At 45.1% G+C, this 27068-nt stretch overlaps 2 protein-coding genes across 3 annotated transcripts in view; one reads left to right on the top strand and one right to left on the bottom strand.

Annotated features, from left to right (window-relative positions):
* The window catches only part of SHQ1 (SHQ1, H/ACA ribonucleoprotein assembly factor), a 67176-nt gene extending 56014 nt beyond the window's left edge, over positions 1-11162 (bottom strand). Inside the window, exons 1-6 of one of the 2 annotated variants that reach the window (XM_072126875.1) lie at positions 11035-11162; positions 10333-10482; positions 8263-8327; positions 7218-7340; positions 4893-5047; positions 1607-1719 (exon numbers count right to left, since the gene is read on the bottom strand). In XM_072126875.1, coding sequence (XP_071982976.1) covers positions 1607-1719; positions 4893-5047; positions 7218-7340; positions 8263-8327; positions 10333-10475 — 599 coding nt within the window. In that variant the 5' untranslated portion in view covers positions 10476-10482; positions 11035-11162. Of the gene's footprint in view, positions 1-1606; positions 1720-4892; positions 5048-7217; positions 7341-8262; positions 8328-10332; positions 10483-10752; positions 11002-11034 lie in introns of those variants that run through there. The other variant, XM_072126874.1, reaches the window with a different exon arrangement.
* Positions 11163-20099: 8937 nt separating this feature from the next.
* GXYLT2 (glucoside xylosyltransferase 2) overlaps positions 20100-27068 on the top strand; it is a 41746-nt gene continuing 34777 nt past the window's right edge. The window contains exon 1 of the mRNA XM_072128176.1: positions 20100-20593. Coding sequence (XP_071984277.1) covers positions 20328-20593 — 266 coding nt within the window. The 5' untranslated portion in view covers positions 20100-20327. The remainder of the gene's footprint in view (positions 20594-27068) is intronic.

Raw genomic sequence — 27068 nt, 5'->3', positions numbered from 1 at the left:
ACACTGTCAGTGATCATAAGATCTTATAGGGACAATACATTACACTGTCAGTCAAGACCACAGAGCACAGCAGTGTGAGGACACACCACCGATACACTAAAAGGCTAGACTCCTGGAATATAAATCCATATTTCACAGTCCTGCTGCTACTAACATTATACGCATAGGTCTGATTACACATCTCTCCAGGGACAATGACAGACACAGGCTGCAGAGAGCACAGAGTACAGCAGTGTGAAGACACAATGCCAGTTCACTGGGAAAGGCTACAGCCCTGGAATATAAAACCATCCTGCTAGTCCTGCTGCTACTAACAACATACGCATAGGTCCAATTACACATCTTACCAGGGACAACACAGGCTGTAGAGGGCACAGGAAACAGCAGTGTGAGGACACAATGCCAGTTTACCGGAAAGGCTACAACCCTGGAAAATAAAATCATATCTCACAGTACTGCTGCTACTAACACACACAAAGGTATGTTTTCATATATCTCACCAGGCAGGGGTGCTGCTACTTTATCTGTAGATAGACCCCACTCTAAATATAGGGAGATTTAAGGTGGAGCATCGCTTTAAGGAAAGCAGAAATGTGATGTTATAGAGACAAGGAGGTGATGTGCGGCCCCTCCCCGCCCCTTTAAGGTATAAGCATCATCTCAATATAAGTAGTAGTACAGACAGTGGTCGAGCTTGTGCTGGATATACGGGCCGGACAGCGGAAGACACAGAAGACTGGAGCCAAGAAGGAGCACACTGTACACAGCAGGGAGGAGCAGTATATACTGACACAGGAGAGCAGTATATAGTGGCACTGAGGAGGAGCAGTATACACTGACACAGAGGAGGAGGAGGAGGACACACTGTATACAGCAGGGAGGAGCAGTATATACTGACACAGAGGAGGACACATGATAAAGCAGGGAGGAGCAGAATATACTGACACAGGAGGAAGAGGGCACTGTATACAGCATAGGGGAGCAGTATATACTGACACAGGAGGAAGAGGGCACTGTATACAGCATAGGGGAGCAGTATATACTGACACAGGAGGAAGAGGGCACTGTATACAGCATAGGGGAGCAGTATATACTGACACAGGAGGAAGAGGGCACTGTATACAGCATAGGGGAGCAGTATATACTGACACAGGAGGAAGAGGGCACTGTATACAGCATAGGGGAGCAGTATATAGTAACACTGAGGAGGAGCAGGACACACTGTATACAGCAGGGAGGAGCAGTATATACAGTCACACAGAGGAGGAGGAGGACACACTGTATATAAAGCCACTCATTGTATCGCACCATAGCCCCCTTTCCTCAGAGTTGGGATATCAGAAAGCACCACACTGTTTTGCCAATTCTGGACGTGCCCTTTAATATGATAACAGGTGACCCTTCCACTAGGGGGCAGCCTCCTACATGTCACATTATGATCAGACTGAGATGAGAGATTTTCCTTTAGGCTGCAGGTAAAAGCATCAAAGCAAATACACAGAAATAAAGAATCAGAAGCTTAAAGTATCAGATCCGGCGTCCGCCATAAAGCGCTGTCAATCCTCCGGGGGGAAGCGCTGCTGCGCCGACATTAAGAGCCACTTACAGGTAATGATCGGGGTCAAACTTGGCCTTTTCAGCCGCCAGACGCCTCTGCGTGCGCTCCGAGGCCGGGGTGACGTCTGGATCTCTTAAGTCAATAACATCATTCAGTTCTTCCTGAAAGAGCAGAGAGGAGCATGTCACCAGGCGCCAAGCACGCAGGCTTAAAGGGATGAGCGATCACGCACACAAAGAGGACGACATGGTGCCGGCTGAAGGTTATATACCATGGAGAATACAATATGTATCATTACATATAGCAGAGCCACTTACCTGTCTCACCAACCCCCGTGATCAATTATGATCGATAATCTGCTGCAGTGGCCACTACAGGTGGAATGTGGTACTACACGCCATCCATGCAAACTAATAAGCCCCATGTAATGTTATACATTAGAGATTTACTGATGGTCGGGATGAGTCCTACAGAGTGGGAGATGCAGGCGGCTGCACTGATCTCCGACAGCGGCCACTACAGGCGAAAAGTGGTACTACATTGTGTCCATTCAAATGAACAGGTGACTGCGTATGACATGGTCAATACCTCCAGAGTGAAAGGTGCAGTCTATATGAAAAGGTCCTTAATTGGCGATGTATTTATATGATGTCTGTGCTATGAAAGGGTATATATAGACAGGGAAAACTCTTAAAAAGATTGTCTGCGTTAAGGAAAACATGGTTCGCTTCCTTCCAGAGACAGCACCACATCACTCCACAGGTTAGACTTGGTATTGCAGTTTATTGCCATTTGCCTCAACAGAGTTGAGTTTGTATGGGTTTGGGTGGGTTTCCTCCGGGTCCTCCGGTTTCCTCCCCCACTCCAAAACATACTGGTAGGGTGATTAGACTGTGAGCCCCATTGGGGACAGGGACTGATGTGACAAGTTCTGTGCAGCGCTGTGTAATCTGTGTGCACTATATAAATAAAGAATTATTATTATTTAATACCGGACACAACCCATACACAGGTGGGGAGATCTTATGGGAAGAAAGCAGACATGTCATACTAATCCTCATAAACCCATTTAAGAAGAGGATTTTCAGGTTTTAGCTTAAACGAAGGACAGTGGAAGCCTCTACAATTTTCTAGCATGGAAGGAACGTATCAAAGTATCAGCAAAACTCCAGGGATAATGTTCCAGGATTGAGAAAAGTGGATGAATGTTCCAGGATTGTAGCTACTGGGGGTTTCCTCTCACTGCTGTGCTCTAAGCTCCCTGCACTGAACGGCTCCACAAACCATCCTAAGTATTTGGTATTAGTATTTTTTTTTTTTATTTATGTCGTCTTTATATATGATATTGTATAGACCTTCAAGCATATATATGTCTATCTACACATTTACCACACATCTATGAATTGCAGTCTTATTTAGCCAAAAATATTGATTCTACACGTTATATTGTTTTGTTTTATTTTATTACTTCTAGTATCTTAGATTTGATGGAGACGCCCGTTCAGTGTCGAAACGCGTAGTCTGTCATAACAAATAATATAATAAAATAATGCACGGAGGCTCAGTGGTTAGCATTACAGCCTTGCAGCACTTGGGACCTGGGTTCAAGTCCCAGGGTCAGCATCTGCAGAGAGTTTGTATGTTCTCTCCATGTTTGCGTGGGTTTCCACCAGGTCCTCTGGTTTCCTCCCACACTACAAAACATACTGCTAGGTTGATTAGATTGTGAGCCCAATCGGGGACAGGGATTGATTTGGCAAACTCTGTATATATATATATATATATATATATATATATATATATATATTATATATATATATATATATGGGAATTATAATAATCCGTTCACCCAAACCTCCTAGATTCACATTTTTTCTAACCCTACCTGGAAGCGCAACCATTATCCCTATTTTTTTTTAGCAACTTATAATCATTCTGCATCTTTCCATGCTCTCTTACCCGACCACAGGGGGGTCTGCTGCATCCGTTAGGTATCAACTTTACCAAACAGTTACTATACAAGCACTATCTTCACTACATCAAAACAGGTTTTTGGACATTCAGTGACCAGTCTACCTATTATTTTTCTATAGGCGCCGGCAACCCCCCCCCCCCCCTTTTCCGATATTATATTATCCTACCAAAGTAGTAGAAGGCTTTTGGTTGGCTACAGGGAGCACAAAGCACAGAAGTCAAGTCTATATTTCACAGTCCTGCTGCTACTAGCAACATACACAAAGGTCCGATTACACATCTCTACAGGGACAATACCTAACACTGGCTGCAGTTTGCATGGTCCCACCTGCTGGCAGGTTAAGACCCCTTTTTACATTGTGGCTGAAACTAGTACACACTTAGGCTACATTCATACGACCGTTGGGGGCGTAAATATGGCCGCAAGCTTGCGGGAAGTATATATGTCCCCCATAGGCCGGCAATGGGTGCACGGAGTGGTACAGAGCCGTATTGTGCAGCACACGTGCCTCCATACCCGGGGAAAAGATAGGACATGTCCCGTATTACGGCGCTGTGCACCATATATCTCTATGGGGAGGGGTGAGGGCGAGCAGCGCTCACCCCTTCTTCCTCTCCAGTGTGCACCGACATGTGCCCGCCATGTTCGGGTCAATGTAGCCTTAGCTGTGTTCACAGCAGAGGGTCTGTCCTGCGCTGATACATTGTAGCAAACTACGAGACCACGTGACAGATCTGAGCAGCTGATGTGTTATGTTCACACAAGGAAGGGTGAGCGATACATGATGAAATATTCAGATGTGTTACAGCTATAAAACTCCCTGAAGGTACATTCACACGCGGCGTTAACACATGCGTTTTGAAATGTAATGCAGCAGCTGAGAAGAGGAGATTTGCCAATTACATTGCTGTTAACATATTGTGTTAACTGTTGCGTTTTGTAAATGCAAACAAAAAGTAATCAGGCAAATCTCCTCTTCTCAAGTGTTGCATTGCGTTTCAAAACGCATGCGTTAACGTCTTGTGTGAATGCACCCCGAGAGGTGGGTGTCTATACCAGGAAATAAGAATTGGTCATTCAGTAGCAGTTAGACATAAAATTACTGAGGTTTGCTAGTAGAGTCGATGATGAAGAGGGCGTCACCATAGATGCAGGTCATAAGCTGGACGCTCTCCCTATACCCCTTATACACGGCCGAGGGTGCACATACACTGAACTGGGTGGAAGTTGGCGTCAGCTTGATAATGGGGCAACTATGCCATAATGATGACCCTCTGATGGTCGGGTGAACCCGCCAGCACTGGCAGGTATGGCTGATACATGGGTAAGGTGTGTGGGCTCCTCATTTATGTCCCTTACCTGAAGTCTCCCGAACACGCCAACGCGCAAGTTCCCAAATCCGTAACCGCACTGCGAGCAGAGAGCGTCCCTCGAGGGTTCTTCATACGGGGTCTGCTCTATCTGCCAGTCAAACTCCTCTTCATCATCATCTTCAGGAGCCGCATTTGTAGAACCTCGATTAAAAAGGAAAGTTATTTTTATAGGAACTTCTCGATCTTGGTAGTAAAGAGGGTTAAAGGGGAGTCCTAGATTAGAAAAACCCCATCAGTTCATAGAGGGGACCCTGATTGGTAATGCAGGATCGGTAATGCTCAGGAAGAGAACAGGTTTCCTATGGACTAGAATGGGGAGAGTGTAATGCTTCATCTCTCCTGTGGAGGCGCTGCAGGGAGACTGAATACTCAGTGCCAGGTGGTTGTGGAGGCAGGGGGATACTCTATGATCAGTCGGGATTGTCTTAGAAACAAAGACCCTCTTATATGAGGGCGGTGCCCGACTTAAAGGATCCTATGCAGAAGCATATGGGCCGCCAACTACTATCAGTCCAGACCGGACCACATACTCTCAGTACAGGTCGTTGGATGTGTGGTGGGCCGAGGCTTACAACCCCAATATATTAAACTCCCATTAGCCAGAATGAGAAATGGAACAGAAAAGGTAACTACTTAAAGGGGTTGTCCAAAGTTACAAAGTATTCTCCTATCCACAGCCTAGGGAATGTCATGGGGCTCCGGCGGGATGAGGCTCTGTACTGTTCCCCTATAATAATAGAGCAGCTAGTCATACATGCTGTAATCATCTCTGTGCAGAGTTCAGCTACGTGCAGACAGTGAATGAAGCAGCAGCAGGCAAGCTGGACCTGTTGCTCCATTCATCTGGAGATATAATGGATCTTTAATCACACCATCAGAAGGACTACCCGAATAGTGAGTAGCGCTAACTGGAATATCCCTTTAAGTTTTCCCTGTAGTCTGCAATACCTCTCCTCCACCACTTGGTGGCAGTAGAAGGTCCACTAGCGGAGATGGTCTTATCTCTCCATGCGGAGGGGGTTCTCCATATCTGCGCTAACCATGCGTAAAACACAAAGCTGAATCAGAGGAGACGCGTCAGCGGAGCGCCGCTTATTCTAGACGGATAGCCACGCTTTATTATTCTCTGCAGAAACTGCTAAATCAACAACTAAGCGTCTCCCAGAGGTGGAACCTACATCCCACGGCTAAGCAGCACAATTAATATGTAGCTGGAACTGCACACGTCAACCCATTCTGCGTACGGATAAAACGCGCTTCGTTGTGGATGTCCCTGGGGCTTAATGCCAGTTCGCAGTCAATAGTCGTCTCCATCCTTTCCCATCCCTGGGGCCCAGATACGACTGTGACTCCGTCATGCAACGTTACAATGATGCGTGCACTTCAATTACTCCGGAGGGATCATCTTCCCCCTCACGGGAACATCCCACGGGCTCTCTGGACAGATGATGGCAGAGCACCAGTTCCAAATATTGATCTCTGGACATGAATTATAATGTTGTGATGCGTAAACTGTAAAATATCAAAACCAGATATGACCTTGGGGGCCGCTCCCTAGTCTGCTGAGATTACACACGACATACAGAAGCAAGAAGACCGTATATCACATGGGATACAGCCAAAATCAGCAGCTCTACCTGCCTCGCTCACAGCAGGATATCCCAGCACGTAGAGCAGATCGCCTACATAAAATCTGTGTGTAGGAATGTAGTGCCCCTCCCCTTTGCTCTGGGTGAGAGCTGTAGTATCCAAGGAGAAGCCTGATATAGCTCTTACTCAGAGAAGGCAGAAGGAGCAGTGGAGCAACTCATTGCAGAGAGCTAATGAAACAGCATTGTGAGGATAGCCCCCATTTTAGAAAACTAAGGCTACCTGCACATAAAAACGTGTTGTTTTCGGCTCGCAAACAGACGGTTAGGGCGTCATCCGTTTTTGCAGATCTGCTAGCTGATGCCGTCATCCTGTCCCAACCCCTTTAAAGGTCACAGGATTATGTTAAATAGCAACTAATCCGCAAATATGGACTGCACAAGGATGGTGCCAAAAAACACAGGCAGGAACAGGACCGGCTCTGAGATTTCTCCAGACTCCACATGGATCAGTGTAAAACACTTTCATGTGAATGGGTCCATTGAAATGAATGCATCAGTTAAAAAAACCAATAGGACAGATGGACTGCTCCATAACTCTGTCACTCTGTGGCTGCGATCACACATGGCGTTTACACTGCGTTTTCAAATGCAATGAAACAACCGAGGAGGAATTTTACATAATTAGGCCCCTTGTACACATATCCCCCGGAGGTGCTCACCGATCTCTTCAATCAGGGGTTTACATGTCCTTGCTCCCTTAGGTGCCAACAGCGACGTCAGGAGATTCAGGCCCTCAAACTGTTGTCCGGGGGTCTCTTTAGGCACTTTAACAGTGAAAATACCTGAAAAGAAAGGAAAATGAACAAGACGTGATCCTTACAGGGAAATAATTTGCTGTAACAAAGGGATCAGTTGCAACCTTACTCCCAAAATTCTACAAATGTAATTTTTTTTTTTCAAGATCTCTGCTTGCCGTCACAATTTTACAATTGGACATGGATGTCATTTAGTGACCCTGCGCTCAGGCATAAGACCAACCAGCTTCAATCAAATATTCAATGAAAATTGTCAAAATATGCAGATTTCTGCAAGTTCGGCTGGACTACAGGGTCTCCCAAAAATCTACTGTTGAAAGAAATCAGTTGTTTAAAAGCTGTTTTCTGGAATTACGGATAAAAAAGAAAGCATAAATCAGCCCCGGTATCACTCTCGATTGAGGCCTGTTTTGGAAGTTCCAAGGGGTCATGTGACCTGCTGCATCCAATGAGAAGCCTCCCTGGACATGTGGAGTCAATTACCAACCCAGTCCCCTAGGGGCTTCCAATAATCCTGGGAATCCCCTTTTAGGATCTTCCACGTCAAAATTCAGCTGCCTGAAACCTTTTAGATGGAATAAGTAACAAACAGCTCCATGCTCTGTGTAGTGGCCAAACCAAGAAATTGCAGCTCAACTCCCACTGAAAAAAAATCCATGCTCAGCCTGAGACTGCGTGTGTATGGAGGTGTGTGTGTGTATGGAGGTGTGTGTGTGTATGGAGGTGTGTGTGTGTGTATGGAGGTGTGTGTGTGTGTATGGAGGTGTGTGTGTGTGTATGGAGGTGTGTGTGTGTGTATGGAGGTGTGTGTGTGTATGGAGGTGTGTGTGTGTATGGAGGTGTGTGTGTGTATGGAGGTGTGTGTATGTATGGAGGTGTGTGTATGTGTGTGTGTGTGTGTGTGTGTGTGTAAAAGCTTTAACAATGTCATGGATGTGTCCTCTCTTACCGTCATCCGCATTATATGTGGCTTTCTGTCTTCCATCTTCCACTATCCTCCCGGGCAGGGTTAGCCTAAAGACAGAGACCACCATGAAACAGTGAAGAGCACAGATCTAGGCTTAAAGGAAATCTACCATCAAAATCCATCATGATAAACCAGGGACACTTACTCATAGATCCAGGCACCGTGACTGTGATTATCTTCTTATATTTATTATCCATGGCCTCCTTCCATCTAAAGTCAACTTTTAAAATGATTCTAATGAGCCTAAAGGGCTCTTTAGGATGTTTCCATAGCCCCTCAGTGATGTGGCTTCACAGGTTGTTACAATGAGCAGAGCAGGTCTCCCATCCCCCAGCACTTCATGCTACTGCATTACACAGGCAGAGAGTGGAAGGAGTGAGACATGTTCCGTTCATTGTAACAGCTTGTGAATCTGCAGCACTGAGGGGCTCTGGTATCTCCACAAAGTAGCCCTTTGGGATCATTAGCATAGTTTTGCAGGTTGATTTTAGAAGGAAGGAGACTATGGATAACAAAGATAAGACTATTACCACAGTCACGGTGACTGGATCCATGAGTAAGAGTCCCTGGTTTATCAGGATGGATTTTGATGGTAAATTTCCTTTAAAAAGGGCTTGTTTCGGTTTAAATTGTTTTAATTTTATAAGACTGGAAGGGGAGTTCTATAAAAAACAATAAGGAAGCAATACTGAAGCCAGCACATCCCCTTAAAAGTGAATATATCAGGTGCAAAATGCAAAAAGCACTTGTCGCTGTCTGCAGTCAAATAAACCCCACCTCCAGTGCACCTGCAGGCCGCTTTGCAAAGAAATTTTTATATAACACTATATTACATGATCCAGAGCCAGTGAGCAAAGAGAGAACGTTCAAAGCTATTGGATTGAAATAAACAGGGAAGAAATATATTTTTATTTTTTTTTTACCTTCTGCTGTCAGCTTTAGTTTTTAATTCTGAAAAACTCGCTTCAAGGAAGCCGTCAGAAGTACTCATGGCCAGGGCCAAGGGCTGCTAGGGGGGGGCCACATAAGGTTTTACATAAGAAATGCATGGGGTTGAGGGGGGCTGTTTGGTATAATAAACTATGGAATATTTTAGGGAACTGGAGACCGTTTTAGTTTCTGAATTTTTAATGCCGCCACGTGAGTTCACTGAAAAAGGGGCCCACTGAGGTCTGTCACCCAGGGGCCTACTGACACCTGGAGCAAACCCTGGTAGTACTAACCATGAAAACTATGGTTTGGTTATGACCCTGGAGATATGTGTAATTATACCTTTGTGTATGTTGTTAGTAGCAGAAGGACTGTGAAATATGATTTGTTAGTTGTGTTACTGAATATGATGGCACTATATAAAGATTATTATTATTATAATATGGATTTATATTCCAGGATTGTAGATTCTTCCTCACACTGCTGTGCACTGTGCAGCAGGGTTAGGGATTGTGCCTGGAGAGATGTACACCTCTGTGTATGTTGTTAGTAGCAGCAGGGATGCAATATATAGATTTATACAGCAGTATTGTACTGGGGGGCGTATCCTCACACTGCTGTGCACTGTGCAGGAGGGTTATGTATTGTGCCTGGAGAGATGTATACCTCTGTGTATGTTGTTAGTAGCAGCAGGGATGTGATATATAGATTTATACCACAGTATTGTACTGGGGGGCATATCCTCACACTGCTGTGCACTGTGCAGGAGGGTTATGTATTGTGCCTGGAGAGATGTATACCTCTGTGTATGTTGTTAGTAGCAGCAGGGATGTGATATATAGATTTATACCACAGTATTGTACTGGGGGCGTATCCTCACACTGCTGTGCACTTATATCTCTGCGTTGAACTGCTCTGCAGCTCCTTCCGTTTGAGCAGGCCTCTGATATAATACAGGCTCCTGGATAATACAGCAGACATCGAAAGGGCTTTGTAGTAGTTCACTGCAGGCAGATAAGAGCACAGCAGTGTGAGTACACACACCCAGTGCACCTGAAGAAGATACAATGTTATTTTTCTACACAATCCTTGAGTATTCGTATAACTGGTCCTCTGCGTCACCTTAGAAAGTAAGGCTTAGCGTAGAACTTGAAGTCATCGCCATCGATGTAGATATCAAACTCGGACACTCTGGCGAAGAGAACTCTGATGGTTATGATGAGGAAGTCGGAATCCTGGGTGATGTCAAACGCTGGAGTGATCATTGTGACGCTGCACGGAGACAGGATAGAGGCAAGAAGAGAATTTATATCTAGAACATCTCTGCAAAATCTGACATGGACCCCCAATTATCACATATAATTTATATGTTATACTCTCCACTCCCATAACAAGATCAGTAGGGCCCCCCTCTTCCCGTGTACATAACATTGGGGTCTGAGATGAGTGGGAACACTCTTATTCCTGGGCTTAGTAGTGACTGATACCTCTGCACCCCCTACATTTATGGCTCTATTAAAGGGATAGAGATCAAACTCTCACCGTAAGCTGTTTAAAGGGGCAGCGGTTCTCTGCTGAGACTTGTGGTCCCACTCAGGTCATCTCAGACACATATCACCTCAATAACTGCTACAGTAGTGACGTGTAGACTGTGGTGCAGGAGGACTACAACCCCCAGCATCAACTATAATTCAAACTACAGCTATCTAGCTATTGTGGACTACATATCCCAGCATGCATCACTAGGCTGCAGACCGCTTCCGGGTGGATGGATGGTAATTACCCTACAATACAAGTGACAGGACAGCACCGGGCAGCTCTCACCTGAGCCACACACGCCGCGCACCACGTTTCCTACTTCCGGGATTACACGTGTTACAGAATGAGACCAAAAGGAGATCCCCGATTGGGCCATGGGTTCAGAAGTCCCCGCCCCCCAAGCCAATGAAAGTTTCTATAAGAATCACAAAGGCGGGGATTGGCTGTTGACAGCGGGGCGTTCCGCCATCTTGTGATTGGCGGGAGGGAAAGCGAGGGGAAATTGAAAGTGACAACCAAGCGTCGCCGTTGCCTTAGAAACATCAAGTGACAAAATAAATTTTTTTGTGTTATGGCATGTTAATTGCTGCAGGTTATCAATCACTATGCGCATGCTGACATTAGCCTACAGGTTCTGTATCACTGAGGGGGAGTTGTATTTTCTTACCATTTTCAAGAACACTGCTTGCTGTCAGTGAATAGGAAGATCATTGTTTGCACCCAGGGCACTTGTTTTTGCCATGTCTACAGGACGCAGGAGGGGATTTAATCTTACTGCAAACAGGAATGCTTCCATTCACTGACAGCAAACAGAGATAGGTTGGCTCAGTGGTTAGCATTACAGCTTTGCAGCACTTGAGACCTGGATTCGAGTCCCAGTGCTTTACTATGGCTGCACTGTGACATACAAGTATAGGGTCACTCTAATGAGTAATGTAAGAATGTCCTTTATCTGGGGCTTTTTGGGGCACCATAGAATACATTTGCTCTACGATGGGGGCACTGAGCGGATCATGTAGCTGACAATGTAAAATCAGCTGTCCCTTATCAGAGAGTCAGACATTGCAATGATATGGGGGTAAAAAGGCTGCTCTTCTACAACTGTGATTGATGGGAATCTTCTGGCTGGTAATGGATGATTGTTGCCTGTATATAGCAGTAATATTAAAGGGATGCTGTCACCAGAGACCTCATTTTCACTAAATTAGGTTGCAGAACCCCACCACACCTGCAATGCAAAAATGCCTCTCTGCCTTTTATAAGCATTTGCATTACAATATAATTGTGTGTTATAATTTACTCTTGCACACTGACCAAATCCTGGGGTAGTCACAGAGGTTGGGCTTTGGTTTGGATACATTTAAAAAAACATGTGACTTGTCTGTGTTACTCCCTTCTCAGAGCTTAGCCCCCACCTTTGTGCTCCTGTACAGCTCCACCTCCTGCTCCTTCTCAGAGGTCACAGCCTGGTGAGCTAACATCAGTGGAGGAGGGAGGAGCTGTACAGGAGCACAAAGATGGAGACAGCCTGCAGCTCAGACAAGTCATATGTTGTTTTTTGAAATGCATCCAAACCAAAGCCCAATCCCTTTGACTACCCCGGGATTTTGTCAGGGTGCAAGAGTAAGTTACACACAATTATATTATATTGTAATGCAAATGCTTAGAAAAGGCAGAGAGGCAGATGTGCACTGCAGGTGTCATGGGCTTTTACAATCTGTCTTTAGTGAAAATTAGGTCCCTGGTGACAGGTTCCCTTTATGTTACAATGACCTGCAGTGATATGGGGGGCCCTGTGGTTTGCTCTGCCATGGAGGCACTAAGGTTGGCAGATATGGGCTCCATTATGTAGGGAGAACTCTGGCTGGTACATATTAGGACACTATAGTTATCAATGTTTTAGCTATCATTTTGATTGGTAAATAAAAGTAAGGAGGGTTAGCTTACTCTTAATGGGGGCCACAGCTAAAGTGTAAATGTTGAAATAATGGTTTTCTCTACTACGGGCATCCTTATTGGTAATAATAAATTAGAAATATAATGTGTTCCCACAATTGCAGCAGGAATGAGGAACGCAGCACGAGGGCACTGATGCATATGATCAGTAACTACAGGGGTAGCAGCTGCTATGGGGCCCACTGTGTCAGGGGGCCCCGACATCTGGGGTATTTAGTGTGAATATGCTATATATATATGTATTTGTGATGTGTATATGCTGTATGTCTGTGTATATGATGCATTGGGTATATATGCTAGTGAAGGTATGTGTGGATATATGGAGTGTATATACTGTATGTATATTTTTAAGTGGTAAGTGGGGCCCCATTCAGAAATCAGCTATGGGGCCCTGCCTTTCCTAGTTACGCCACTGGATATGATATAAGCACTCCATTGTCTATGGCAGGACATGCTGGGAATCGTAGTTCCCCCACAAACGTCCTCCATTTGTATACAGCAGTATCTGTTGCCACAGAGGGGTTAACAGTGAAACTATACTTAATTTTTTTATGGAACAGGTGATGAATGTTATTTTCTTTTAATAATAAATTTCAAAGAAACCATCACCTCATCGTGGGGCAAACCTTTTGCTATACTCAGCAAAAAAAAAATAAAAAATAATTTTCTTTTCTTAAAACACAATACTTCCCCTTTAATCCGGCGGCCGTGCCATTCTGCCGCCACTAATACGTTCCATATGTAATAAAGAGAACTTATGGAGCGCGGAGAAAGGCTCCCATTGAGGACGGGGATGTAATCCCACATCTTAAATGCACTTGTGACTTTATATCCTGTGATTTGATCTTTCCAAGATTAATTTCCAACCCCCTTTCCAAAAAAAAAAAAAATGCCCCCTCTACTGTAATAAATCGAAATGTCAAGCTGCAGCGGCGGTTCACTTCAGGTTACTGTAGTCTGGAAGCGCGGCGCAGCCATATTTCTGTCAGATGTTACTTTCTGGGAATAATTTAGGGCAGGCTTCACTTTGGGCCTATAATAAAAAAGATTCAGATCCGTATCATTTCCAGCGAGGGAAATAAATATAAATATCTGTTCCCCCTCATGTAATTATTCAGATAGCGAGCGAGCACGCAACCGCTCTCCTAGGATCGGGATTTAGTCAGCGACAGCTGCACCGCCGCCGCCGCGCGGCTTGTGAAATCGTTTGAGCTGTGCAGCCCCTTAGCTGAGAGACGTCGAAGTAATCCAGATGTTTCTGGGATTCAGGTTTCGGTCTTAAAGCCAAAGAGGCCTCCTCTACCCCCGCGCTGGTTTTTATCGTCTTCACTTTATGATGGCGTTTCAGGTTTCACGGGTCACGTATGGGCCATACGCAGTCTAATATCACATAAATAGTGTTATTTATGAATGGTTATAAGGTAGTGGTTTTTATTATGCTTTATTAGGTGGTTGTAATATCGGAGGCTGATGGGATGTATAGATAGTAATTGTTTTCGTCCATGGCTTATCCGTTTTTTTGACTGATAAATTAATTTCAATATTAATGGGCCACTGTATTATGGCAGACATGTGACTGGTAAAGTATCAAAATTATTTTCCAGAACCTTCTCGAAATTCTGTGAGAATAATTAAATATGGGTTTATTTTGAGCTGGTCATATGTGATAGTGATACGTGGGCATAGCCCAGCATATACTATATGCTGCAGTAAGGGTACAGTACAGGGGGCATAGGTAGTGAACTACCAGGGGAACACTCAGCTGTGAAAGTATGGATCTGTGAAGTCATAGCCCTCGATTTAATGAATACCTAAGGGTGATGCCACACTTGGCGTTTTTGAACCCGTTTTTGGTCTGTTTCTAAGCAGTCCGTTAAAAAGGGCATCCGTTTTTTGACCAGTTTTAACCAAGATAGTTAGTAAATCCTGTCAAAAACGTATGCATTTTCAAAAAACGTATGCTGTTTTTTTAACGGACTGCTTAAAAACGGACCAAAAACGGGTTCAAAACGCCATGTGTGGCATCACCCTAAGGATACATTCACACTGCCGTATGGGGGACATATATACGGCCGATATACGTCCCCCATAGACGGCACCATACCGCTCCGTACCCCGGAGAAATATAGGACATGCCCTATCTTTCTCCGTAGTACGGCGCTGTGCGCCATATGTTCCTATGGAGAGGGGCGAGGGTGATCTGCGCTCACCTCCTCCTCCACTCCCGGTCCGCTGCCTTGCCCGCCGTGCTACGGTACGGCAGGCAACAGCAGTGTGAATGTAGCCTAGTGTACTTGGACAAACTACAATCCTGGAATATAAACCCAAGTATAAAATTTCACAGTCCTGCTGCTGCTAACACCATACACACAGATATGATTAAAGAGCTGTCCAGTGACAACACCTAACACTGAATACAGAGAGCATAGAGCACAGCAGTGTGAGGACACGACCCCCAGTGTACTTTTGAAAACCCCAATCCTGGAATATAAATCGATATTTTACGGTCTTGCTGCATTCACAAAGGTATGATTACACATATCTCCAGGGACACTGGCTGCAGTCTGCATGGTTAATTCTTATAAATCCAGTTTATCAGTGTATCACTGGGCTATGTTACGTCTTTATGGATGTGGAATAACACTGATCCTGACAATAAATGGGCTGCAGCCCAGCTCTGCTTATCTCGTGATAGAACCCCAGCAGTCATATTTCACTGACTTTCTCATTGACTACCAGTATGTGGCCTGTTCATACAAGATCTCTGGGTAAATTTTACCCTAAGGCCCCTGCATAGTTATGTGTAGTGGTAAACCCCTTGCAGGATGCACAGAAGAAGCGCTGTTTGTTGTATCCGAATATGGATGAAATCTGCATCCTCTTTTTATGTGGATGTGTTATGGGTGGTGCAGAGATCTAATAGGATCTGAATCATGGGATCATTTACTGAGGACAGGTGGGGGCGCCGTTTAATTCACACAATGCTTTGCGTGACATTTTTTTGGTGCGTTTTTGACGCATTCCAAAGGCTTCAGCCTTCATCACATGCTAAGGTTACATAGCGTTTCCACTGCATCTGCTAAAACGCAATGTAACATTGGCATGTGATCAAGGCTGAAGCATTTGGAATGCGTCAAAAAACGCAGCACAACGCATCGTGTGAATGAGCCCTAAGGCAACAGAAAGGCTTGGTGTGTCCAACCGCTTAATCTACCATTTGATTTGGTGCATTATGAACCAAACATACCTTGAGAATGGTGTTGCTACACTGATGCAGAAACATATCTTGTTTAATCCCTGAGTTGTGTGATTTTGCTTAAAAAACAAAACCACTCAGCTCAGGGATTAAACAAAATATGTTTCTGCATTTGTGTCACTATCGCATTCTCAAGGTATGTTTTGCTCATAATGCATCCAATCAAATGGTAGTTTTCCTTTAAAGTCCCTTTGACACCAAGGGCTATTTGCAACTGTGACATCTGGACCCCAGTAATAACTACTCCCTTGTATGTGTGCACTCATATGCAGTCATTCCTGTTACTGTCTATGGATTATCACCCAATAGATTCTTTTAGAGAGTGCATGGTCACTACTCCACCAAGAGAAGTCGGGGGTCCCCTTTAACAGAATCCAGGGATTGTATAGCATCTGTATCGTGTATATGAAGGGAAGCAGCCACAGTCCCATCTTCAACATATTGCTGAGCATGCACATTCCTAATACACAAGTGAACAACCATCAAAGTGTAAATTAAAAACAGATGCGTCAAAACAATCCGCATCCCTTTAAATATTAGATAATGATGTTTTGGTCTGGGGTTAGAGCTTAATCCATAGAATCATGTGTCATTGAATCTGTATTGTGCCAGAATCCATCACAGGTCAGCGCCGAGACCCGGTGGAGCAGCTCCTGATCAAGGATTGTCTATGTTACAATCAATGCTGCGGGCAATTACTGTAAATGAGTGTGTACAGTCCTCTGGCCTCCGGGTGTGTCAGCGGATTAGGGGATTCTCTTTCCCAGCATGTACAATGCAGTTTAGCCTAGGGGGGAATCTTTCATGTGTTGGTTGTATGTTTGGGATTGAGTCCTTGCTTAAATAGCAATTCCATTATTGAACACAGCCATTATTAGGTATTGTCCCTGGAGAGATGTGTAATCATGCTTTTTTGTATGTTAGCAGCAGCAGGACTGTGAAAGATTTATTTATATTACATGATTGTAGTTCTGGAGGTTTGTGTCCTCACACTGCTGTGCCCCTTGCTCTCTGCATTGAACTTCTTTACAGTGCATTTCCTCTGCTGAAGTATCTAACTAGAAATCTACTTCACTCTGACTCATCATACATATGTGTGATGAGTCAGTAGCAGCCGAACTGTGAAAAATTAGGGAGCTAAGAGAACAGCAGGGCGAGGATACACTCACAGTGCACTTTGAAAAGCTACAATTCTGGAATATTAATCCATTTTATCCATAGTCCTGCTGCTACAAACCCATTAGCTGTTTGTAGAGACCACTCTGTTCACTGCTTATCAAGCACAGTGCTATACATTGTATAGTGGCTGTGCTTGGAATTGCAGCTCTTGTTTTGGTTAAAAAAAAAACCTGAAAACTCGCTGCAGGTGTGAACAGAGGCTTAAAGGGTTATTGTTTTTGCACTCCTTCTATAGCAAAATATGATGACATATAGGTCAGTATACATATATTCGCTGTGATGGGGTCTCAGTGTATTGTAGCGGGTAATCCCATCCTAGCATGTATCTTCCAGAGTCATGGTCAGCTATTGTTATCTGTGCGGGGTAAGGCTGACCACCCATGTACATCACAGCAGTACATGCTATCCTCCTGTGCATGGCTCATCACTGCTGATAGGGGAGGGTGATGATAATGGAGTTTATCTATGTGCAGTATAAGACTCCAGGGACAAGATATGGCCGCTTCGCCGGAGGATTATACACTCTACATTCATATCATACATACACAACCTGTAGCCTGGGGTTATATGAGATGGATTTATGTGTCTCTTGAGAGGAGGTGCAGGCAGTCTTCTAGCTTGTCGTAAATCTGTAACACATAGGGCACCGGATCTACCCTTCCTGGCACAATGTAATGTCGTGCTGCCCTGCTGACATCATTTCTTAGTCTTACTAATTCTCTTCGAATTAGGGATTAGGTAAAAATAGTTTGCTTTCTTTCTAGGAAGAGCGCCGCCATTGTCCACAGGTTGTCTCTGGTATTGCAGCTCAGTACCACAGTGACCCCCGAATATAATTGCCTAATATTCTGTATGTATTAAACCCATGGTAAGTAAGTATTGTATCTGTACTCAATCTGCCGCTCTTATGGCTTCTCCAAAAACCAGAGCCTCGCTGCACCCCAGCACCTGCTGTGTACATTACAGTGAGGGTCTGCCCAGACTACATTCACCCCATCACCCTATCACCCTTTATATGTGGTTTGCATAGAACAATCGGTGCACAGAGGGGAAGGACAGCAGGTTATAGTTCAAAGGGCACCTTCCTGTGCACCAAGGGTATAAATAACCTTGCCAAGAGGATACTGAAACTTCAGAAACAGCAGGGAGTGCAGGACTAGTTCTTTCTTACAATCAACAATCCAATAGTTTCTTCTGACATTATGGCAAACAGTACATCTACATTGGGGGCTATCATACAAGCAGCGGGCCACCATTCAGTACCAATGTCAACTCTATCTGCGGCCTCAGGATAGATTTTAACACACATCTTACTTCAATAGGTGATTGCAGGAGGAGTCTGCGCATTGCATTCTGAAACGCAACGCAAACGCCACATGTGAACGTGGCCTGAGCCTTTAGCTCCCTGTGGCTAGTACTGTCCCTGTCTTGGTGCAGTGGAATTGAGATGACAAGCAGCATGGGAACCAGGCTAGGGAAGTATGGCATTTTTGTTGCATAAAGTTGAAGCTGTTAAAGGAAACCTACTACCACGGATCTACCTATTAAGGTAGATCGGGAGGTAGGTGCCTCTATTGTACGTGAGGATAGCCCTTTTAAGGGCTAATCCTCATGTCCCCTGTATCTTTTTAAAACTTTAATTGTGGTAATATGCAAATTTTCAAAAGAGTCTACTGGGGCGTGGAGTAGCTGGAGCTGAGGCTACACGGCGCGGCTACTCCACACACCAGTAGCCTCTTGCGTTCTGCCTACCCTGACATCTTCAGCACATAGCTGCGCGCACTCGTCTGCAATGCACAGTAGCTCCGGCTTCAGAGCAGAGACCGCGCAGCCAGTGGCCTGCGTTTTGCGCATGCACAGAATGAAGGCTTTGCAGACGAGGAAAGATGTCAGGGTAGGCGGAACGCAAGAGGCTACTGGGCCGTGGAGTAGCTGCACCATGTAGCCTCAGATCCATCTACACCACATCCCAGTAGCCTCTTTTGAAAATTTGCCACAATTAAAGTTTTAAAAAGATACAGGGGACGTGAGGATTAGACCTTAAAAAGGTTATCCTCACATACAATAGATGCACCTACCACCCGATCTACCTTAATTGGTAGATCCACGGTGGGAAGTTTCCTAATCTGAATGTCTAGGGTAACATACTCAAGGGAACAGATGCAATTGGGAAAAGTCTTATATATGGGAGCTGGTGGTTTGGATTATGGAGGATGTTAGTTTAAGATCATTGAAAGAGTGGAGAGCATGTGTATGGAGGTAGACTGAGCTGATTGAGGAGTTATAGGGGGTGCAGCACTGTGGGGTGATCAAAAGTGGAGGGGAAACTGGTGTAATGATTGGCACAGACTGTAATAACTGCTAGAGATTGGCTTTATTGTTGCAGTGACTGGCACAGACTGGTGGCATTGGTGCAGTGACTGGCACAGACTGGTGGCATTGGTGCAGTGACCGGCACAGACTGGAGGCATTGGTGCAGTGACTGGCACAGACTGGAGGCATTGATGTAGTAAATCCCATTGAATGGAAGTGTTTGTATGGAAACAGGCCCAGGAGATGTGCCAAAGGGTATGGGGGTGGGTGATCCCATTAGAACCAATTTTAGATCTGTTTCACTATTTTGAAGAAGTTATAAGTCTTGTAACTACCCGCTGCATACTGAGAATGTGACTGGGGCCCAGCTTCTATCCGTACAGAACATTATAGAGCAGATGAAACACATATTGCTTTTAGAGAGGCTAGAGACAGAAAGGAGCAAAAATGTGAAGACAAAATGAAAATTAAAACAATGAGTTAATGCTATTGGGGCTACTCGGGTTGTCACCCAGCTTTCCTAGCTCCAGAGATGAAAGCCCATTGTGTACAGAGAAGAGAATAACTTTGTATCATCAGTGGAATGTAAGCTGATACTTTGTATCTTGTAGTGCGGTGCTGAGGCGCGCCCCCTGCAGGTCAGAGCAGGCAGCACCGCTCTCCAGCGCGTGTACAATGTGTCATGGTGAGGGGGGAGCTTGTGCTCCACACATTACGGTACGATCCCTCCCACCTCTGTCTCCTCTGCCCCCCTCCCCCTGCCCTGACAATCGGATACGTGGTGCTGCAGCCCCGGAGCCCCCTGTGGAAGCTTCTCACGATGATCCCCAAGGGGTGAGAGCCCCAAACATGATCTGCAAGTGACCCCCACACCATGAGGATCCACTGCAAGCTCCTGGCCAGCCTGCTCGGTCTGGGGGGGCTTCTGATCCTCTATCTCTTCCTGGGGAATACAGATGAGCCCCCTACTAAAGGAACCAGGAGAACCAAACTTCCAGCCCCCTATGAACATGACAAGGTGCAGCCCCCCACCACCACGACCCCTGTGCACTTCAGAGCCATAGAGGAGAACAAGCCAAAAAGAGAGTCCAGGGTGAAGAAGAAGAAAAGCAATGTGAAGCCCAAACCTCCTAAAATAAGGTAAGATGCTGTAGATAGAATTAACAGGGCACTGCTGCTGCAGAACATCTTGGCTTGGACTGATGATGGTTATTTATTTACAGTTTCTTCTTTCTATTACTTATACAATGTATCCATTCACCATGTTCCTTGCAGTCCTAGGGTATTTCGGAAGGAGGAGGATGCCGCCTCCATTGTCTGTATCATGTAATAAGTAGGATATTACACCATCTCCTGACATGTCTCTGACATGTCAGATGAGCCGTGACTCAATTCACTACATTTCAGTTATTAATCTTGTACCATTTGGCACTAGATGGCGATTTCGGAAACCTGCGGATATGAGTGAAGATGTGTCAGAATGTGACCCGGGTGCCAGGGGTGCTCATAGTGGAAAGTTCTCTACTGTTGACCCCAGACACCTAATTTTTGGATGTAGTGTCAGTATCTGCTTTTGGTTCCCCACTGTCATACAAGGGTTAACCCCATCATGTCAGAAAGTAGCCTTAGGCCTGGGCTCAGTGGCTAATACAGCGATGCCTTGAGGGGTGACTTGTAGATTCTTATGACACTTTCTAGGCATAAGACACTGTATCAGTTTCGTCTGGAGTGTCCCTTTAATAATTCTACTATACAGACAGGCTGGGATCTATTTTAACTGGTATAATGGGTGACAGCTTTGACTTCCTGGGACTTGTAGTTCTCCTTCCCTTGTCAGGCACTGTACTGGCTGTAGGTATTAACGCACTGATTTATTTTTGTCCGGTGTGCCCCTTTAATTACTGTAGTCAGCTACATTAAGTAATATTATTGGGGAAAGCATTGACCTCCTGAGACTTTTAGATTTTCCTTAAGTGTCAAGCAGCAGATCCTAATGGCTTCATCACAGTGAATCCGTTTTGTCCGGAGTGTCCCTTTAATAATTATAACATCCAGACAGACAGACAGTCCTCTACATTAAGTTTCTTTAACCCGCAGGGACTACTGAACCCTTATGCTCTGCACTTGGCATGTCTGATTTGTCTGGAGTTTCCCTTTAACTTCTGTAACAATCATACAGTATAAAGTCTAATATAATGGATGATGGCACTGACTTTCAGGCCTCCAGAGTTCTTCTTCCTGTATCTTCATACCCTGTTCTAAGGCATAGTGTAGCATATCACTTTTATTTAGTGTTCCTTTAATTACCATAACACTATGTTATCTACTTTTGGTAATATTTGGGATGGAGGCAATAACTTCTAGGTGTCTTGGGACTTCTAGTTCCCTTTCCCCAAAACATCATGCCACGGTTTAGTCATTACACAGTGTATTAGCTGTGCCGGAGTGTCCCTTTAATTGCTATAATGCTTAGCCATCTTCATTTGTTGATATTATCCATAAATAATTGGCTTCCTGGGATTTGTAGTTCTCTTTCCCTATAACCGCATTCCATGCCGTAGACATTACGTGGTGTATTAGTTGTGTCTGGAGTGCCCCTTTAATTACAATGACACTTAGCCGTCACCATTTAAAGGGCATCTACCACCAGGATGAAGGACTATATGCAAATGAGTCTGAGGGGCTTCGGGCTCCATAGGCGTTAATGGAGCCTGGAGCCCCTCAGACTTATTTGCATACAGTCTTTCATCCTGGTGGTAGATGTCATTCAGTAAGGGTTATCTGAAGTGTCCCTTTAATGGCTGTAACACTGAGAAACATTATGGGTAGCAAATATGACTTGCAGACCACCTGGGACTTGTAGTGCCCCCAGCAGTGTGTCTCTGCAGTAATATACACTGGCGCCTGATACTCTTGATGTTAAATTGCTGTACAGAGAATGATTACGGCTGCATTAATCGAGTGATTTGCTCCATCTGAGCGGTAATGTATTAGTTTATACGTCTCCGCTGTGCCATCATTTTATTAGAAGCACAAGTTTGCATTTGAGCGATGGTAAAAAAGTTGGGTTCTGGCATAAAGTTCTCTTTTCTGGGATATAACTGAGCCAGAGGCAACATCCACATCTGTGCCGACAAACCAAGCCAGATGTCTCTGCATGAGGACTCTCAGGGACGGGTTAACTAAACGGTGCACGGAGCCGGGTGACAGCGAGGGCTCTACTATAGATAACATAACAGGTTTCTGCTCAGCGTCAGGTAGCTGCGCTAAAGTCCTTATTGTATGTTATGAATCTGATTCATCTCCAGTGTTTGACATATCCTCAGTATATTTCATCTATATCTAATAAACGTGGGTCCAAAATTGAGAATCAGGGGTCCCTGGTCCCTGTTACATGTCTCACCATTTAACTCTATGAGGGTGTTTGTTCAGTTATTCTCCATAGACTTGGGGAGGGCTGTGCATGCCCAGCCACTTCTTCACTGGACCGGGATGGGCCTCAGGGGTCCTTGTTCTTGAAAGTTGCAGGTCCTGTAGATGTCTCATGAAGAATCCCTTGAAGTATTGCCTTTTGACCACACAGCTGTTAGACTATTTTCAGCTATTCCTTCCAACTACCAAACTTAGATGCATGCTTGGCTTGTAATTCCTCCATTGTCCATAATTTATGGCATAACCACAGAATAAGCATTGAATGGTCAGAAGATGCAAGTTCAAATGTTGAGACCTACATCTGTCTTGAGACTCGGCTGAGCATCCACCTCTTTGGGTTTTCTGAGAACGGCCAAGTAGTGGGGGCTGTCACTCATAGAGTAAGCCCACCCTCTGGACTTGTCAGCTCATAGTCAAAGGTTGAAGTGGAGATCAGTGATTGGATGGAAGGTCTAAAATGTCAGGTCTACTTAAATTTCATGAGCCCTTAAACTGGGTTTCCATACGATGTCCCCTCTCCTGATTTCCTGATTTCCCATTTCAGCCTTGTCATAAAAGTGACCGGTTCTTGGTATAAGTCGTGAATTAACCATTAAGGAATTGTAATAGGTCACTTTCAATAACTGTGCTGCTGCAACAAAAATTATGTTAATGAGCCAGAAGGGCCGCAGCTTCACAGGCTGTTACACTGTGCAGGAGCACTTTCCACTCTCTCACTGTGTCAGAATATAGCTTGCAGACAGAGGGGAGATAGTGTAACATGGAGGGGCTCTGGTAATGCCCCCCAGAGCCCTTTTGGCCCTTCATTAGCATAATTTTATAAGTTGATTTAGAGTAAAGGTGGCCATGGATAACAAATATAATGAGGTCACCACAGTCCCGGTGCCTGGATCTATGAGTAGGTGTCCTTGGTTTATCATGATGGATTTTTATGATAACTAATGATAAATTTGATCAATTTTGATACATTTGGCTTCAATTCTTTCGCAGACCCCTGCAATCTTAAGTCTTGGGCACAAGCTGGTGGGTGGATTATTGGGGGCCACAGTATAGGAAACTTTAAACACCCACTTTCCCTGTATTCAGGATATTAGAGACGGCACAGACCTTAAGCCTCCACCACGTGCACACGTATTTGCCCTGATGGTGGCCCCCTATCCTGTATCTGACTACCATAGGGGGTAATGTGTGGTCTGGGTCCATGTAGTGCGATGGCGACTCCACTAACCTCAGTCTGTCTCTCATACATGAGCCCCTCTGGCTTCTCAGCAGGACTTAGCATTTTTTGGCCCAATACAGAAGAGTAATAAAGCCTTTGGCAGAGGAGACCCCTGCACACAAAGCTTTGGGGAAGGGTCAGGCCGTGATTTCTGCTCCAGCTTTGTGCTGCGCTGGGAACGTTTTCCAGCCCAGGCTGCGGTATGTCATCCAGACTTGTCTGTTGTGTAATAAACCTTTTGGCCGGAGTTCCTCTCCTGTTTATCAGGTTCTATTCTGCGGTTATTATAACAATGTATTATTATAGTTTGATGTAAACTCCTACACCAGGGCTCTATAGCACGGAGCTTCATTGGCGCGGAGTCGGCTTGTTGGTTCCGCTTATCTGCTGTCTAATAATTGTTCCCAGCTGCTGCTCTGTCTGCAAATGTGAACTGTACCTTTTATATAATAATTTCTTAATAGAAAATATATCATACGACCCTCCTCGGGTCCCCCAAAACCTCTTCCAATTCTACAACTTGTGATCTAATCGGGCCTTGGCCTGTCCCCATGCGCTTTGATTCAGTGGCGTAGTGGTTAGCATTACAGCCTTGCAGCGCTGGGGTCCTGGGTTTAAGTCCCATCCAGGTCAATATCTGCAAGGAGTTTGTATGTTCTCTCCGTGTTTGTGTAGGTTTCCTCCCACACTCCAAAACATACTGGTTGATTAGTTGTGAGCCCCTTTGGGGATTTGGCAAACTCTGTGTCCGGTGCTGCATGATCTGTGTGCGCTGTATAAATAAAGGAACTAATAATAATACTATTTATTTCTAAATGGAGTTCAAGCGCTTCTTGTGATGTCACCCTGAGATTGCTGTCACACGTTTGCAAAACAGAACAAAACGCACCGGGCCGGGCTGCGGTTGATCGTCGATCAGCACCCTGTGTCTAAATGCAAACGCATATACAATAATAATAATTCCTTTCTTTATATAGCACACACAGATTCTGCAGCGCTGCACAGAACTTGCCAAACCAGTCCCTGTCCCCATGGTGCTCACAATCTAATCACCCTACCAGTATATTTTGGAGTGTGGGAGGAAACCAGAGGACCCGCAGTAAACTCCCGCAAACACAGGGAGAACATACAAAGTCTTTGCAGGTGACCCTGGAACTTGAACCCAGGACCTCAGCGCTGCAAGGCTGTAGTTCTAACCACTGAGCCCCGTGATATACAAACGCATATGCAATCAGTTGCAGCCTGGCCTAGTGCATTTTAATTTCGGTACAAAATGGAATCAAGACGCTAACATGTGACAGCACCCTAATACTGGTTGCACTCCGTATGGTCCAAACTCCAGGGTGTTTGTACATCCTATGCTAATCATCAGTGTAGGTAGCTAGCCGGTACATGGTTTATTCATAGGGGACAATTAAACCTTGTGGGATAAGTGTCATGAGAATGGGAACCTGTGTGTGACCGCCTCTCCATTTACATAGGTTTCTTGCACCCTCATCCTGGTGTAAGAACACACATATAAGAACAGGAGGTGATGCTAAATTGCAGGTTTCTGATTTTTATATCACGGTTATATCATCACTACACTAATTAGCCAGACATCCCATAAATCGTAGAAGTCTGGACCATAGTGGCGAGAGGCGACCCTACAGTATATAGTGATGTCAGGCGGCGAGGAGAAAATAAATGGGAATTTCCTGCCTTGTTACCGCTCGGATACTTTTAAATTTCAATTATACATTGTTATGGAGCTGGCTGCGTGTGCCACGTCTCCGTAGGGTTTGGCAGGCGATAGAAAGCAGCGCCGTCTCCACGTTTCATTTCACGCGCTCTTTAAAGAGGATTTGTGAGTTCTGACAGCTTCATAAGTAAAGAGAAGAAGCACAAATTTTACTGTAGAGATTTGCCGGCACAACGACCGGGCTGTGATGGATACAATGTATCAGTATTCCGAGATTCTATCCTCCATTGGCCTCTTGTGCTTGTCTTGTTAATACGTTGCGCTCTCTGGAGGGTTACAGCAGGCGACGTGACACAGATTTCCCCCCATCTCTGCTGGAATACGTTATCTGCCCCGTATTCAGCCGGGGTTTGTTATAGCAGCAGAAGCTGGAGATCACAGGATGGCGGCTTGTCAGTCGCTGACTATAGGAGACGGGCGGATGGGACTTGTCTGATGTGGGCTGCGGACCTGTGATAACTGGCAGGATAATGATCATATAGCCACTAGACACCGGCTGAAACCACAAGACTTCACTCACATCAAGATCCGACGCGCCATATAACAAGACGCTACTACTAAGGTAGGAAGACGTTCTGCATCCAGATCCTGGAGACCGCGCCGCTTATCTACCGTGTGGCACCACTTATCTCAGGGGGTTAGAAATAAGATAAGGGTGAGTGAGGTTGCAGCACTTATTTGGGGTTGAGTTCCCGGTGTCCCCCTATGGCAGTGATGGCGATCCTTTTAGAGACCGAGTGCCCAAACTACAACCGAAATCCACTTATTTATCGGGAAGTGCCTACATGGAATTTTAAGCAGTAACTTATTGCTCCCTGTTCTCCCACATCTTCCAATTGTATCGGCCGTCTGAGGCCTCCAGTTGACAGAAGGAGGGCAAATTCCGATTATCATTGAAGCTTCTTTCCAGGGTCTCTCTGTAGAGGAAAAATGGTGGGTCCAGCAGTAGGACCTCCAAAGCAGTTCTGCCAAAACCTACTCACTTTTCCCGCAGTTCCAAACAGCCAATGAAGTGTTGAATAGCACTGAGAGCAGCATCTCTTAATTTGCCTGGGATTGCAGGAAGATTCAGTGTTCGATGAACTCTCCTGGGACGATGTTCTGAGTGCCCATAGAAAGGGCTCTGAGTGCCACCTCTGGCACCCGTGCCATAGGTTCGCCACCACTGCCCTATGGGGTGAAAAGTTGCACAGTAGTTGCAAAATATTTTGATATATCCAGAA

Source organism: Engystomops pustulosus, chromosome 10, assembly GCF_040894005.1.
Source record: "Engystomops pustulosus chromosome 10, aEngPut4.maternal, whole genome shotgun sequence".
In the NCBI taxonomy this organism is placed as follows: Eukaryota; Metazoa; Chordata; class Amphibia; order Anura; family Leptodactylidae; genus Engystomops; species Engystomops pustulosus.
Note: the sequence above shows the minus strand (reverse complement) of the source record. Positions and strands in the feature narration are given on the sequence as shown.